Consider the following 17,215-nt stretch of genomic DNA (forward strand, 5'->3'; position numbering starts at 1 on the left):
AATGTATAACAAATCTCAAAAATAAAGAATTGTCGATTTTAATTTCAAGCAACAAATGATATACATATACAAAATAAATCATGTCACGCTTCATCATACAACAACATTCATTGCAAAAAAATATTTAAAAAAGGAATTTATAAATAATTAAAGAATAACAATAAGAGAGACTTTAAAAAATATATACATGGTAGATACGTCTTGTAAAAATGGTCTAAAATATGTATATATTCTTAAAATGTCAAATACACCAATAGTTACATTGACTGTAAAACCTTCCGCAATTGTAAACGATCGTTTACAGTACAGTAACATTTTCAGCAATGTTATAACAATAAATCTATGATTAAAAACTGAAAATACACATGACTGTAACTCCTTATATTTCAGAAATAATATTCGTCTCAGTAGTGTTTATCGACTATTTAACACCGGTATTGAGTTTTTGAGAAATAAAAAAAAACAATTTCAAAGGCATAATGGGCCTTTGAAAGAAATACACATTTACGTATACTTGCTATACAATTGAAATATTAATATCATGAATACATGTACGTCGATTTAAATGTTTGTTGTTTACATTTTTCTATCTGTGTAAATATTTGTGAGTTTCTTTACCTTGTTTTAATCGAAGGCCATATTGTAAATCAGACATGTATTTTTAGTATATTACCTTCATGAAATAAAGTGCTTATTATTACTACTACTACTACTACTACTACTATTATTATTATTATTATCCATCGCACACAAGAGTAATAAACCCATTACGTAATTTTATACGATATTATACTTGTGTAGAAACAATGCGAAAAAAATATTAAAAAGCAATGTAAACAGTGCTTCTTTTGGATATGTGATAAATTAATAAGTTATTATTATTAGTATATTCGTTTAGATTCAATACATAATGTATTTAACAAGTTGAATAAAACAATGTTATATCTATATATTAATACGATTTTTCAACACTTTCAATACATTTAGTAGATTCATTGAACATTCACTCATTCAATATCCAATTTTTACAAAACTACATACATTTTTTTCTGTGTTATTGAAACAGCACCGATCAGTCTTTTAGTAACAAATGCATACTACATACATGACTGATGACATACTAAATCTGGCCCTCTTTATAATTCAGAAGTAAATAACAAACAACAGAAAAAGAAATGAACTTATATATACTTCTGGTTTAGACCCTGGGGTATATTCCAGGATATAGCCATACATTTTTAATTTTAAACATCATATAACATCATATAATCAACCTGATAATGGAATGTTCCAATTTCTAAGCAAGGCAAGTTAGTTACCCCTAAAATCAGCACCGCAGGACGAAAATGAAAGGTCACAGTTCTAACAAGTGTTAAATACAGTTTTAATCAACACTAATGCCGCTTTCCTTTATTATCTTACGCGATCTGAACATATTAGTGAAGGTAAGTTAGATTAGGCTGTCTGGACATGTAAGTGGAGGTAACATAAACACGTTATAACAAAAATAACGTTATGAGATATAACATACAAATCATGTAATGTGCGACAGTGACGACTGGCTTATCTGAGTTGTCAAAGTTGCTCTACTTGATGAGACTGAAATCGGCCTTGACCGTTCAGATTTGAGTCTTTCCAATAATCCTTTATACATTGCCAGAATCCTTCTATTGAATAGAAATGCAAAGAAAATGAAAATCCCTTGAGAACAGTTGAATACAATAAACAGAATTCCTAATAAATGTAAAATAATACAAATTGTTTGAGAAGTAGGTCCGCCAAACGCACTGATTACTGATGAAGCGAGCCCGAAAACCCAGGTAAATCCCATGACCGTAGACATCCGAACATATAACATTACATCATCTCGGCCGGTCATGTGTCTTTTCAGAGACTGTCTGCGCACACTCAATCTTGCTGCCCCCGTGCTTGCCCGGATGCAGATGATCGTTTTTATAAACATTACTGTATTCCCTAGTAAAATAAGGATCATAGGTCCTCCGAACGCGGCCATCGATGCCACTGGTTGCTGGATCCAACAACCAATGCTATAAACATGGCTGTCTGGGGAATCATTGAAGATCGATGAGTTTGTAACCTCTGGTTCATTGTGTATGCCTAAGTTTGAAACGGAACTTCCACCATATCCTATTTCAACTCCTTCAATAAGATCAGTATAGTCAATAACTCCACATAAGGCAACAATAAGAAAAGGACTACCCCAGGCGTAAAGCAGATATCGCGGAAAATATTTCTTCTTCTTGCGTACTCGAGTTAGAATACATTTATTACCAAAGGTCCTAAATACATCAAACGACATAACATTCATCCAGAAGAATGTAGCTAGAAACAAGTAATGTAGAAGCATTCCGACAGCGGAACACAGCCAGGCTTGATGTGGTTGAATCCATCCTGATGTTATGAAGACTAGCTCTCCCATAAACAAAGAAAATGTCAGATTCATCGTATTTACACCTGGTAAGTTCCTCAGTTTGTCAAACAATCCGTACGTGATAAGCACCGATAACATGCAAATAAGAGAGATAACTCCCAGTATGAAAGTAAGGTAACTCTCAGCAATTACCACTTTTATCAAACCTTCACCACAAGCTAGAGTCCACTTCCCGGATTCGTATGTTCTTTCCATTGTAGCCCAATCAGACGGTGTACATATACTCACAACTTCCTCTTGTAAGTTAACATATTCATACTCGCTCATGTTATACGTGCGATTTGCAAATGCAATGGACTTATTGTCAAACAAATTGTACTCCTGTCTATCAAGAACAATTCGTCCACACTTTTCGTCTACGATTTTGGGCATTTTGCAGACGAACGCAAAGCTTGATACCTCTGCTTGACTTATGTTACCAACGCGTGATTCAATGTTAACTGTTAAATCATACTCGCCAGGTAAAAATCTTTCCCCGGTTTCTTTAACTATGATGACAGTTACACTTCCATTTCTTTCTGTCGAATTGACTTGCTCCGCACTGATAATAAATTCATTATCTTCTAACATTGGATGAACTCCTTTTTTGCAAAAGTCGTCTATTGATGTACCTTGAGGTGCGTTTTCAACGCCCTGAACTTTGTAGTTTGTACCGTTAATTGTCAAACTAAATGTATTGCTATATATCAAATTACTCATGGATTGTACGACTGTTTTGACGGACTTTTCTAGAAGGGTTCTATTTTTATGCGCCGGAGTGAGGATGAAAGATATTCTAACGGACAAACCCGCCATTTTGTTCCATAAAGTTTCACTGATCTCGTTCCAACTATTCGATGAATCGTCATGGTGAACGACACCAACACCGCTTGTCATTTGCTTACGATCGTTTTGACTTTTATACTTGTCGTCAGTTTCCAACTGATTTCCTTTGCTGTCTCCGCCTTTCTTCTTGTCAGGTTTAGCAAACTTTTCATCTCTATCATTTGTCCCATATACCCTATATGAAGCTTCGTCATTTTCCGGATGAATTATTGGAACAGACACAACTTTATTTGTATTCTTCGGATCGCGTTCCCGTTTCGTTGCCATGTCGTTAATTGGCTGTGTTGGCTTTACTTCTATAGCCCAGTCAGGTTCAAGAAGCTTTTTAGATGTTTGTATTTGAGGAAATATTTTAGACGGAAGGGGTGTTGTAAATCGATGTATCTCAATAATATATTCAGTTCTATTTACCATTCCCGTTGTGTTTACCAACCCCAATGTTAGATTCTGTATCCGTGTTCTACTAATATTAAACATGTCTGCTAGGTTCTCAATGACAATACCTTCTATACCAGCGATTCTCAACATATAAATATCTCCATTTGTTACGTTCTTTATTGTGAGTACAACCTGCAATGGTTCGTCGGTATCTTGCAAATTAGCCAAGTCATCAGGGTCATGATTACTGTTCGTTATCTTCTCGCACGTTCCTCCTACTAACTGATATCCATCATAACATACAATAGGTCTGCATTTTTGAAACTGCGGATCATATTTTTCATTTAAATTGCATGTGACTGACACACTCTGAGGGTTTGCTGTGGTTGAAAAGAGAATATGTGTTTTTCCATCAAACCCAAAGTTCATAAGTATAGAAAACGATAATGGAAATGGTGACGTATCACTTCTTCCGCTGTCACCAATACGTGTTGTATGGTATCGCATTGTGCTTATGACGTCAACGTGAGAGCACTGGTGTATCATACGTGGAATAGCTGGACTTAATTTACGTATACACCCCAATCGATTTTCTGTGAATTCTTTCATCAAAGTCACAGTGTCTTTCCCGTCAGACAGAGATAATGGCTGCATATGTTCACAGTCTATTTTTGTCGTCCATGCCTGTACCAAAGTAATGTCATTACATTGTGCACAGTACACGTTTCTATATACAAAACCTTCTTGATCTTGCACCGGAGTTCGAGTGATGTCGATAATGCTATCTTGATGCATACGGGTCGAAAACGGGTCTCTCCGTTCGCAGAGTTCCCATATATTTGTACGTGCAAATCCGAGTCGACACGTTGAGATGACGTAGATAGGAGTCTTGCTATATCCTTTAATGAGGGTACATATCGCGCCACGCTTTTCGTACATACGTCGCAAGTCATAGTTATCATTGCTGTTGGCATTCTTAGCGCCTACATCAACCTCGACGTCAACAAGAGGAGCTTCTTTTGGCATTTCTGAAAATAAATAAATGGCCATGATTAAGTTTATGACATGAAAGAAGTTCTCATTACTGCGTGCATAAGATGAAACATCTATAAATAGTTTAGATTGGTAAGCAATTTCTTTTGCATGACAGCACATGACATAGTTCAACTACAATACGAGCACATGCTAAAATGTGAAAATCCTTTCCAAATTATTTCTATATTTACGCATATTCATGAAAACTTATCACGTTTTAAACTAAAGGTGTGTTATTGTAATGTTGATTAAAGATCCTGTAACACATTTTTTAAGATTTATATCATAAATATGATGCTCAAATTAAGATTTATCAATAATTATTTTGTATGCTCCAAACAAGCATTATTTATAAAGATATTACAGAATTTAACATTTCATGCAAATAAAGGGAGGTAATAAAATTATTTTGTATTAGGACTAAGTCCAAGTTTTCATTATGAAATGAATGCATATACGTTTATCTTTAACATTTTTTTCATTATCAATTATTGGTTAAAAAACATTATAAAAGTCAATCTTTTGAAATAAATTGATTATTTAGCACGTCTTGACAGCTCAAACATGAGCATAATGTCACTTGAACACCACAATATGTTGGGCGGTTAATAACAATTGCACATGAATCATTACAATAATATTTGTTTAACAGAAAAACTTTAATATTGCACTATCTCAACAGTTATGGAAACAATGGTTGGTCAAATGCATTATTTTGGATAGAGCATAATAAAATTGCAACACTAAGGTATTTATTAGATAGAAATGACAGAAAGATACTACTATCGCAATCGCGGATATTTTTTTTTAATTCTGCATTTCCTATTTTCATTTCTATTTACTGAATTTGCTTAAGTCGGTGCTAGGGGGTGTGGACGGTAACTTGCACTTACAAGAACTGTCTACGAACAGACTAAAAAAACCGAGCATGCAACATTTTCATTGTGCCGTAAACGTTTTTAACTTACAATTTTGCGTTTCATGATGCGATAGTTTATCAAGAAACGAGCATAAATGAATTTCGATGCAATGTACTTTTTAATGGTGTGATGTTCCAATGGGTGTTGTCATACAGAAAGAAGCACGGAAATTATGTCATTCTGCTGAATTTGAAATTTCGTAAAGCAAGACAAAAGTTAATTGCATTAATTACATAGAAAAAGAACGTTGCTTAGACATGTTTAGACTTAAAGGGACTCCATTGAGGTTTTTTGACATGAAAGGACTGAAAATATTTTTCCAGATAAATTTACCATTTGATGTAGGTTTAGACCACTAATCTTTGTGCAAAATTTCAGATCATTCGCACTCTTTGTTTTTCAAGAATAAATATTCAAATTGTAAAAAAATGACCCAAAATGAAAAGCGTTTAAATGTTTTTCAGCCAAATCGGGCCAAGAGAAGCATAAAAATACGATTTTCTATTTATTTCAAAGTATATTTCTTAACTGTCTTTGTATAAATTTCTGTTTAAAGTGTCACAGCTTATTTATGTAAGATTTTCAAATGTTATGTTTTTAGACTTCTAAACCTCAGTGGAGTTCCTTAAATTGTCTCAATAGGGGGAACATCAGATTAGTAATCCAGGGGTTGTTGGTTAAATCCACAAGTATGGCAAAATTTCTTTGTTACAAAGATCTCGGACATTTAGTCTAATGGTCATTTATCTATCATCGCTCATTCAGAAATAATGTCACATTTGTAGACGGGTCAGTTTCCCAGAACTTGGTAATTGCTGCTTAGCTATACAGAAAAGCCAGTGTGGTGGGCCCCAACCCCCCCCCCCTAAAACAACAACCCCCCCCCCCAAAAAAAAAAAAAACAAAAAAAAAACAAAAAAAAAAAAACACACACACAAAACAAAGAAATAAAACACAAACAAAACCATAAACAACCAACAACAATGTAAAATAACAACAGAAAAAGTAACAATCAAAACAAATGATGTTTGTTATAACCATTTAAGCGGACAGTCAATGACTTAATTTTCTTTGTCTCTTATCTTTTAGTCTTATCTTAGGTCATCGGGTGATCTTTGTCAAGGAGGAAGAACTTATCTCAAACGACCTAGAAATTAGACTCAACCTTGCCTATCTTCTTTCACACTTTAATAATAATTAGTCATTTTGAAGGTACATTTAAGTAAAGACTATTTAAGACATACATAATTTTCCGATATAATTTGAACGTATAAGAATGATTGATAAAGTAAAATAGAGTAAAGAAAGATCAAAACGGTAAAATTGAAAATGTTGCAGGCTCGGTTTGAATAAGCCTGTACATGGACAGTACTGTCAAGTGCAAACTACCGTCCACGTCCCCTAGCACCGGCTTAAGCAGAATTCAACATTTAAAAATGATATGATAAACTTTTGAATTTAGAAACAATCGCAGATGTGTTCATACGGCTGTTGTCAATTAGACAGTTTAAAGAAGGTTTATATGATGAAGATTTTTCTCCATCCGTTAGAGAGAAATAACTTTCTATTTGAACACAATATTGTTTATTCTAATATTCGATAATTGTTTCCTAAATAATAAATTCGATTTATATTCAACGATATTTGTCCATTTCAGGAAGTTTGGTGCTACACCTATATATATTATGGTGAATATTATCATTTACAAACATTAACGCTATTTGTTTTGTTTATCACTTTGCGATCGGTACCTTAAGTGGATTTCGACATTTCTTGTCATTTTCACAGCGCTTATCTTGATAAATGGTGCAATGTAATACACCAACGTTGTCTTTACCCTTAAAACCTAGGACATTTCCAAGAAAACTAAGTTATTTGTCTTTAAAAACTTCGATCGTCTTAACAGATTTTATCCTTTATGAGGAATTTGACTTAGGTCATTACATTATCTCTTGACCGGTGATAACAAATTAAGTTCAAATCAAACAACCGTCCTATTACCAGATGTTTGACCGTATGTCATGGCCCTGACTTTCTTTTAGGTCAAAACAAAACAATCTCAGTTCTTCACATTTGAAATACAATGTAGTATCAAATGTGTTAAGGATATTTTGATAAAAGTTCAGATTTTTAATATCTACAGTATTTATTAAGTTTATAGCAAAAGATATATCGACATGACAGCAATTTAACAGGCTGACAATGTTCATAATCGAACTTCAAAGTTTCCCACTTTAACCATATATGATAATTTAGAGTTATGACGTCATTTTGTACCAGATTCGTCATTCGAGATGACGTTCTTTTGCGAAGCATTTTAAACGCTGACATGAGCATTTTATCCATTCAAATGTGTTTTGTAGCACGACATTATTGTTGTGTATACATATGTTAAGCCGGTGCTAGAGGGCGTGGACGGTAGTTTGCACTTGACAGTACCGTCCATCAAACCGGGCCTGCAACATTTTCAATTTTGTTGTGTTGGACTTTCTTTAGGGATTCTGTTTTTCTCTATTTTTTTGTATTTGTAAGATTTTAAGATTCTCAATATGGACATAAAATTTACTAAATTCAGTTACAAGATATCGTTTGTAATTTATAAATACCTGGCTCTGGTTTATTTATCTTAGACTATTACTTCTGAAATGATAATTATCAAATGACTCTTACTTATTTAGGAATACTGAAACATCCAGAATCTAAGTTTAAGAAACTCATTATCATCCGTTTATAAAAGAAACCTTTCATTTTCAGCATTGCATATTTGAAGTTTGTTTATACACATTTTATGTGTAAACGTAAGTTTTGTAAAAAAAATATTACTTTTTCCATGTTATAATATTTTCTAAAAATAGTTATTAAAATCATCAGAAATATTACTTTTTTCATGTTATAAAATTTTCTAAAAATAGTTATTCGAATCATCAGATGTAGGTTTTGCATCTTTACTAGATATGTTCCCGTATAAATTTCAATCGCATATGCCTTCTTTACTGTTTCTAAAGTTTTTAATTAATTCCTTGATCATTTATTTCAATGAATGAGAAGAACAATGGATTTTTGATCCAAGTGTTGTGGGTGGGTTCTATCTATAAGAGAAATGAGCTTTCTCCGTGACTAATGAGTACGGGCATTCTTTAGATTCTTAAAATAATTTTATTAGGGGTGCCACCATTTATCCGTTTAATACAGTCGGTTTTTAATAGCTAAAACCGGTCAGGAAACTCAATAACCGGTAACCGAGGTTAATGTAAGAGAAGATGCTGATTTCCTTCTAAAGATATGTGTACTATGCTCAAATTTTATGAAAGAGAAAATTGATAATTGCAACACAATCTCTCTGTATATATAAAATAAACATGTTTGACTTCACACAAAGTAAGTATGCTTAAAACTCTGCATACTATAGGTTGCCACAATATGAATATATACTTAGATATATCCAGTGAGAATGTCATAGTGTTCAATTAATCAATAAAAATATTTTATTTAAGTATGAGCATAGTATATCTTTAATTTTTCTAAACAACAAGATTTGACATTCTATTTGCATTTCAGTTGTCTGGTCGTTTACAGTACTGTCCTAACAGAAAGTAGTTACTTTATAATTGAACTTGTGGAGGACAGCGAAATAAAAACTAAATGTCATACATGTATCTTGTCAAGAAGAAACAAAGTTAATAAATTCTATGAGAAACGTTTATCATTATTGCTAACAGTGACACCCATAAATTTTATTGTGATCTGTCTCTCACTGTTGTTTCAACAAAATTTGGAATTAGTCTCTCATTTGCTGGGAAATTTGATTCAATAAGGATACTAAATGTCCACTGTAAGCAAGTGCACACTTTCTTTTGCAACTCAATATGTAATATATTATAGGAAAAAAATTGAAAAACAAAAACATTAAATAAATAAATAAATAAATAAATAACAAATAAAATTTAAAGAAATGGAAATAATAAAAAGAAAAGAATGTGCATTAATAAAGTTAAAATTGGTCAACAGATAAAATGGTACGGTCAAGCGGAAAGAAAAAACATTAACCAAAGGTTGAATATTACTATAGAACAACGCTTTATGAAGTTGCGTCTTTAAAAGGCAATAAGCTGTTATCAGAGAAGAACAAGTAATGGGCTTAGAACTATCACCCCTGCCTTAAAGGGCCAATTATGCATCAGAAATGCTATCAATTTTATTTTTCAAAAAAATAAAATATTTTTGGTATCTTATAACAATTAAAAAACAACAAACAAACAAACAAACTTAGTCATATTTGCTACTTTTGCTCTGTTGGCAACTAGTATGATAATAGTGATTCATTATTTTGTATAAAAATCAAAATACTACTTTATTTACGTATACATTTTGTTACCTTTACGACATATTACTATACGTTCAGTGCTACTTTCTTCAGATTTTAAACATCTAACATGTTTTTAAACCATTATTAAAACATTATGAAACACATGTTTGATATCCCTAAAGAATTAATACATATGCATTTCTGAAGCATAATAAAATAGCGTGCCACCACCGGATAATGTATACACAATGGACAGGTTAGTTGTTTTTGGACAACACTATTAAAGAAAGAGCGACGTTAGCGAACAAGGCCGTGCAGACTTCAATACTAGAACAATTTTATTTGAAATCACTTTTTTTACGTGAAAGGGTCCTAAATTTTAAAATGTTAAGTCAATTTGAACAATTTGCAAACATACAAAAATCTTACATGAAAAATATGATCAACTCTTTGATCGCTGCGAAAATATTTATTATTTCACAGACTGAATTGTAAATTAAGAATGTACGAGTTGCTTGCATTATCTAGACAATTATGTTACATTTGTAAATATATTTTTTACAATAATTTTGTCATAATTTATATAACTAAACAAGCAATCGCCATATGTTAGTTTCCCACTACTCCAGGATTCGTTCAACACTTTTTTAATCCATTAATAGAGGTGTCACAATATTTAGAATCATACGTTAAGTGGTATTCTGATGATTATTTTGTATTATAACAGTGTTAAGTGTTATTCTATAGCACCGTATAAATCGGTTACGTAATGTGAGAAATTATCAAAATTAAACTAAACAATCTGAACGGCACAATTTATCATTCGTAATCGTGTTGCATTTTTTAATTATTTTTTTTTATTATTTTAGCACAAATTGCCATCAATTCCTGATCCCTAGATTACCTTGATTTGAAAGAATAAATTACATTTGGTTTTTAGATAGCTTGTTACGCATTTAGAAGAGCCTGAATTATTTTTCTGATATTAAATATCAACATCATTTTTGTCAGTTCAAGGAATGGATTCCAAAGTGTTTCTCTAAGCCTATAGCTTCAAATATTACAATCAAACTAAAACAAATTTTAACTTAACTTTTTGGTTTGCTTGTTTTTTGTTTGTTTGTATTTGTGTGTGTTTTTTTGCGTCGCACCAACGCAGTATATGTCATATTGCGACTTTCAAAAGACGACCTCAGTTGCCCCTCTGTACAATATTTAAGGCACAAACAGGCACCTGAGTAGAACTAAATGGTTCAATCCTAGTTTGGTAATCCAATTCATCAATGACAATTGTTGTTATGAACAAGATAATCAAAAAAAAATATGAACATCATAATCTTATAATGATTTTAAACATTAACTATTGTATTTAAATATAAAAGTGATATTATGCTCATCCAAAAGTATATAGGGAATGAACATGTGAAAGTCAAAATAAGTTTACATTTTTTACATAATTCTGTCAATTGCACAGACGATAAAAACATCACCTGGCCAATTGAAATTTATATGTATATACCGGAACATCGTAATTTACGTATAGTGTTTAATTTATAAAAAAGATGGGACAGTGTTTTTATATTTTAGGCAAATTGATATTTCATCCTAAACATTTCCCAATATCAACTATTGGTCAATCACCATTTTACAGTCAGTATTTTGAAATATACATGCATTATCAATTCAGCTAAATTTAACAATGAAAAATTGAGCATAATGTCACTTTAATATTCATTACTATTGTATGTGTAATATGTCATTTTAAATATTCATTACTATTGTATGTGTAATATGTCATTTTAAATATTCATTACTCTTGGATGTGTAATATGTCATTTTAAATATTGATTACTTTTGTGTGTGTAATATCTTACTGAAGCAGAATTCTATTTCATATAATTATATCAATTTATGAAAAAGGGAACTCGAAAATTATTATACTAAGTTTTACGCTCAATGAGCATATTTTTAAAGTATAAGTAGATTTTTTCTTTACAAATCTACATTTACATAATTATAACGCTGTGGACATTTATTATACATGATTACATGTATAACATTCGTATTTATCTTAACATGAAAATAAGGAAATATTTTTTAATCTAAGATAATTTTATACGATTACTACATTATCAACTCCCTTTGTTCATTTTCTTAATATAAAATATTGTCATAAAAACATTTCTTATCACAAAAAAGGAAAGAAAAAGAAAAAAGGAATCCCAGGCTAAAAGAAAGTCAAAGACGGCAACAATGAAAATGTTGCAAGTTTGGATCCACACCCCCTAGCACCGGCTAATACAGACTTTAAATTTAACATGAAATGGTAATATTTATATTTTGAATTCAGAAACATCCAAGATAGGTTCATTTGGCAGTTATCATAGAACCTTCAATGTGCCATGTTAGTGTCATTCCGTGAAATGCGGTGTTTGGTCTCAATGTAAAAGAACGTGTGCCCTAAACGAGAAAACAACAGGCGAAGCTAAATAAAATGGAATTTTGACATGGGATCTGAGGTTATGAAGCCTGCACCTCACAGATTAGCTGTCAAAAGACACATTTAAAAAACAGTAGGCAACATACCCTCAGGTTGATTAACAGTATTTATGTAATAAATACTGTAACCAGCCTACTAGAAAAAAAATTAAAAAAGGAGAAAAAAAGAAAGAAAGTACCAAAAAAAACCCCATAATATTAGTTGAATGACATTCAAAGATCGGAAATATAACATCTCTGATTAAATGTACGTGGCGATTTTTTTACGGCCTCGAAACGGCACACACAGCGCTGATGTGGTGGTAAAAAGAAGAAAAAGAAGAAAAAGGAATCACTAAAGAACACCCAGGCCACCCTTTCTTTCCTTGTAGCATAAACATGTTGATTTTGCCGTTACATCATGCCAAAAATAAAAAAAATAAAAAATGAGAACATTCTACGCGTTACTTTGTTTGTTCTTTGTATATGCTAAAAACTGCAGTGCTCCCATAAACGTCTTTAATATCTACTTAGAATTATAAACCTGACTAACTTCGTAAAATGCATATATCTAAAGATGAACAATATTTGCCTCTTAAAACTTTTATAAAGGTATCGAATTCTGCCTAAGCTGGTACTAGGTCGCGTGGACGGTATTTTGCATTTACCGCCGGACCAACTTCAAAATTTTCAATTTTATCGTGTAAAGCGACTATTTTGACTATTTTGACAATAAATAAACATTATTATCACATGGCCTCGCTTTTTATGCAACATAACAATAGCATTTTTATTTAGGATAATTGTATTATGCGTATTATTATCCCTTTTGTGGTACTTTTGTGGTTTAATGTCATTCTGGTTAATTGTATATGTTAAATAAAATTTCACAAACTGACATTTAACTTAGCTCGCACGTATTATTAAGCTCGCCTTAGAAACACTTTCAGCAGAGACCATATAAAATAAGTGCACACATTTGAAATTACACCTCAGGGTGAGACCTATAACTGATGATTTTAACTTTACTGATTTCTTTTGCGATTTATACGCTTACCGATTTCTGACGACAGTTTAAATGTATTCTGACCCTTCACCCATAAATTTGACAAAATTCTTAAATTTATTCTTAATATTTACCTGTAACAGATGAGGCTCTTTTTAATATTTTATCAGATTGCTCAGCATTTATCCCCACCTCTACCAGTTCTTCTATTTCATGTACTTTCGCTTCAAACATGTCAGAAGATAGCTCGTCATTTCGACTTCTAATTCCTTGCATGTTATCTTTACCGCTGTTCTTACTTTCTTCGATCGCATAAATGAGTTCATTTAAAATTTCCTCCATATTTTCATCTATATACGCAAACAAATTAGGCAGAAGCATGTCCAGGTCGCTCTTGTTATCTGCCGTGTCTGTACCTCCAGTTGAATTATTTTCAAAATCAACAACAGTCTCATGTTGTGAGTTTGTCGTCTCTCTATATATTATGTACGTTTCAAAAATGCCCAGGAGTTCATCAATATCAATGTTGTATGATTTGTTCAGAGATGAAATTTTTTCCGCGAAATCATTTTCGGCAATAAGGTTTTTAAGACTTTCAACGAGTCTGTTTATTTTGTCGGTCTCAGATTCAACAACGCCGACTTGTTTCTTTCTGGCCAAATCATCATCCAGAGGGTCTTTGATCACTGGCGCGCAAAAGACCGCAGTTAAAATCAGTGATAATCGAAACATCTTGGCCGAAAAATTCATTTCAAAACCAGAAACTAAATTGTCAAAGATTCCACTACACTTATATAAAACACAATTTATGATTTACTAGTAGACACACACGGATTTCACCTCCGTTAATCCGAAGATACAGTTGTTGTTTTTTTTAAAGAAAGAAAAACAGTCACAGTTACAATGGGTGCTGATGATGACAAAACGCCAATTTTAACCAGCGAAGAAGAATTCTAAAATTATGAAAACTTAATTTCACAATCGATAAATATTTTTCCATCGTAAAGTCCCTATCCACAGACTTTCAGAAACAATCAGAAAATGCGTCTTAAGACTTTTCAAGATGTCCGATGGCCAAAGGAGTTCAGTTTATCTATTTGGTGATAAGGAATGATAGCAGGCCACTTAGAGCGGTGTTGATTTGCACTTGAAAACTAATCGCTAACTGAAGAGTGCTCTTATTGTTTGACATTAAGTTTGAAAAACAATAATTGTTCAGTTGATTTAACGGGGCGCGTGGTTTGTTGACACGGCGCATGCCGGCAACACGCATGCGCACATTCGAGCGTGGCGTACTTTGTATTCTGCTCATGGAATGATGGTTCGCTATCCATCTCTGATTCTTAATGTATAATAATTTAACTGTAGTTGAAGCCTCTTTAATAGCCTAGATAAAACTAATTTGATAACACGTGTATATTCATTTGAGTATACAAGAACTAACGCGATATTTATAAATATGAAAATATAAGATAAGGGAAGGTATAGCATTACACACAGCTAACGCAGCAAATTGAAAATTATTGGTCTTCTTGTCGCAAGTAGATAAAATGTGATTGTGTTTGTTTGTTTTTTGTGTTGTTGTTGTTGTTTTTTGTTATTGTTGTTGTTGTTTTTTCTGTTTTTTGTTATTTTGATAAATTTCTGGCAAGTCATGTAAATATTAAAGTAATATACCTTGTCAAATACCCAATATAGATCTATAGCAATAACTGGCATGTTTTGGGAAGTACAACCTCTATTTATTATTATTTTTTTTTGTATGAAGGATTTTGGATGATATAATTATCCGTTATACAGCAATGTCATTTCAAAAGTTAATTTTTATTAAACTTAATTAAAATGAACAAATTTAGTATTTTATATCCAATCTGAAATATGTTTTTTTGTCTTTTTTTTCAGAAAGAATTTCAAGACAAGAAATGAGATTTATGTCCATTCTATATTATTCTAGGCATGAAACATTAATAAGTCAATGTTTCGATATAATTGTTGTTATGGAAATAAAATGTTTGTGAGAATAAATGAAATATGAAAATGTAAATGTCTGCGTAGGCGGTTGAAAATCTTACATGGGACTATAATCAGTGGATGAATAGGAAAAAAACCGTGATCCAAATTATTGTGTTATCTCGAATTAAAGGATGTGGTAAAACTATATCGATGTTTTTTTGTTTGTACTGATAAATTACTTTAACCAAACAGTTGCAAATGTTTGTATAGGACTCAAAGATCATGAAGATGTGATTTTATGTTATTATCAATTCTGTGCATCGGTTGATTATTTTTAAAGCTATATCTCCGTAAAAAATATGAAAATGTTTATTTTAAGCGTTTTTTCATCGGGAATTAAAATCAATAAAGTGTGTATCCATATGTTGAATATTGCTTAAAATAGCGAAGATTGCTTTTATCATTAACAACAACAGCAACAACAACAACAAAAAAGCGTGTAAATTTAGAAGACATTTCATAATACTGTTACCCTTTATTAACACATGTAAAGGTGGTTGTATGACGTTAACTGAAAGCAGGCTAACTCTAGCCTAATATGCAAAATTTAATAATAATATTAATGATGATAATGGTGATCAGGTGACGAGTCTACGCATCCGTTTTCAATCAGATTTTCTCGGCTTTTGTCGATATATTGTAAGTCGAAATGTTGCGATTGGTTTATTACCCATATTTTTGCAGTACCTCCTGAGAAAGTTTAATTAAAGCACAGGAGGCGCTGAATTTGTTTGGATCTCAGAATGTCAGAAAGGTGAAGGTTGTGAGATTATAAAACAATTTGTTTTTGTATAGTGCCACCAATGCTTTCCAGCGTTTTAATTGTAGTAGATTGGCTATAAGAAAAAAAAATTGTCTGAACTAGGATTTGAACTCCAGACCTCTCGCTTCCTAAGCGAGCGCGCAAAACCCTCGGCCACGGTGAATTTATATATAAAAGCATATTATTCTAAATTAGGGTTTGTAACGACGCTAATTGTTGTTTGACACTTGTGTAAATAATCATGGCGCTTACTATAAGCATGTATATCTATAAAGAATAAAACAATATTAGAAATCTTCGACCATTCGGGAATTATTTTGCTTACAAATTAATGCGCCTGTCACGGACCATATTTACGCAGTTATCTCCCATGAATTTTTCGGTCTTAGTGTTACATATAAAGGGAAGTAACCGCTTCAAAAAAGTGGACTTCTTTCGGCATTTGCAATTAACAGCATTAGAGTCTGAAATTTCGCTATCATTATTTGTTTGGTCTGACGACCCAAACAAATAAAAACCATCACATATCTAGCAGGTACCCGCGTTACCGTAATGCTCTCTTTGCGAACAGTTCGAGCTCGTTATTAGATAATGAAGAAATACCATCGTGAAAAACAAATAGCATATCCTTATACATGTATATTAAATATGGCCTTCTGAACAATGACATGTATTTTTTTCGAAAACCATACGATTACATATTTGCAGTTCAACTGCGAATTAAAAAAAATATATACAGATCTGAGCATGACAAAAAAACCCAGACATACACAAAACCATAAACAAGAAATCCATAAACCTTAAATGCAACTGGGCGAGACTGGGGGAGACTTGTATAATTGTTGGGAGTGAGACATCTGTGAGATAAGGTTTCACCTGGTAAAACCCCAACTATACCACTATATCGGAGAATCGGGTCACTGTGTTCAATATAACGGTAAATTTTGTTGTACATTAAAATAGGACATTTAACAAGATTCATTTATAACAAAGACCTAATTAAACAGTTTGACGGCCCACTTTTTAAAGCAATTTGAAA

General features: G+C 32.2%; 1 protein-coding gene across 1 annotated transcript; it reads right to left on the reverse strand.

The window, feature by feature from the left end:
• Positions 1-512: 512 nt before the first annotated feature.
• On the reverse strand, positions 513-14,564 carry LOC132739226 (uncharacterized). Its single transcript, XM_060726887.1, has 2 exons — positions 13,535-14,564; positions 513-4,683 (listed from the first exon to the last, which is right to left on the reverse strand). Exons 1-2 carry the CDS (start codon positions 14,148-14,150, stop codon positions 1,535-1,537), a joined length of 3,765 nt encoding a protein of 1,254 aa, XP_060582870.1. The 5' UTR covers positions 14,151-14,564; the 3' UTR covers positions 513-1,534.
• Between the last annotated feature and the right edge of the window lie 2,651 nt (positions 14,565-17,215).

This window comes from Ruditapes philippinarum, unplaced genomic scaffold, assembly GCF_026571515.1.
Source record: "Ruditapes philippinarum isolate M1 unplaced genomic scaffold, ASM2657151v2 ctg5576_1_1_1_1, whole genome shotgun sequence".
Lineage (NCBI taxonomy): Eukaryota > Metazoa > Mollusca > Bivalvia > Venerida > Veneridae > Ruditapes > Ruditapes philippinarum.

Bases quoted from the DNA above. Each gene is read 5' to 3' on its own strand.
- LOC132739226 (XM_060726887.1), bottom strand. From the start codon at position 14,150: ATGAATTTTTCGGCCAAGATGTTTCGATTATCACTGATTTTAACTGCG. The intron at 4,684-13,534 runs GTAAATATTAAG...ATTTATTTTCAG, and splicing joins AAGAGCCTCATCTGTTACAG to AAATGCCAAAAGAAGCTCCT.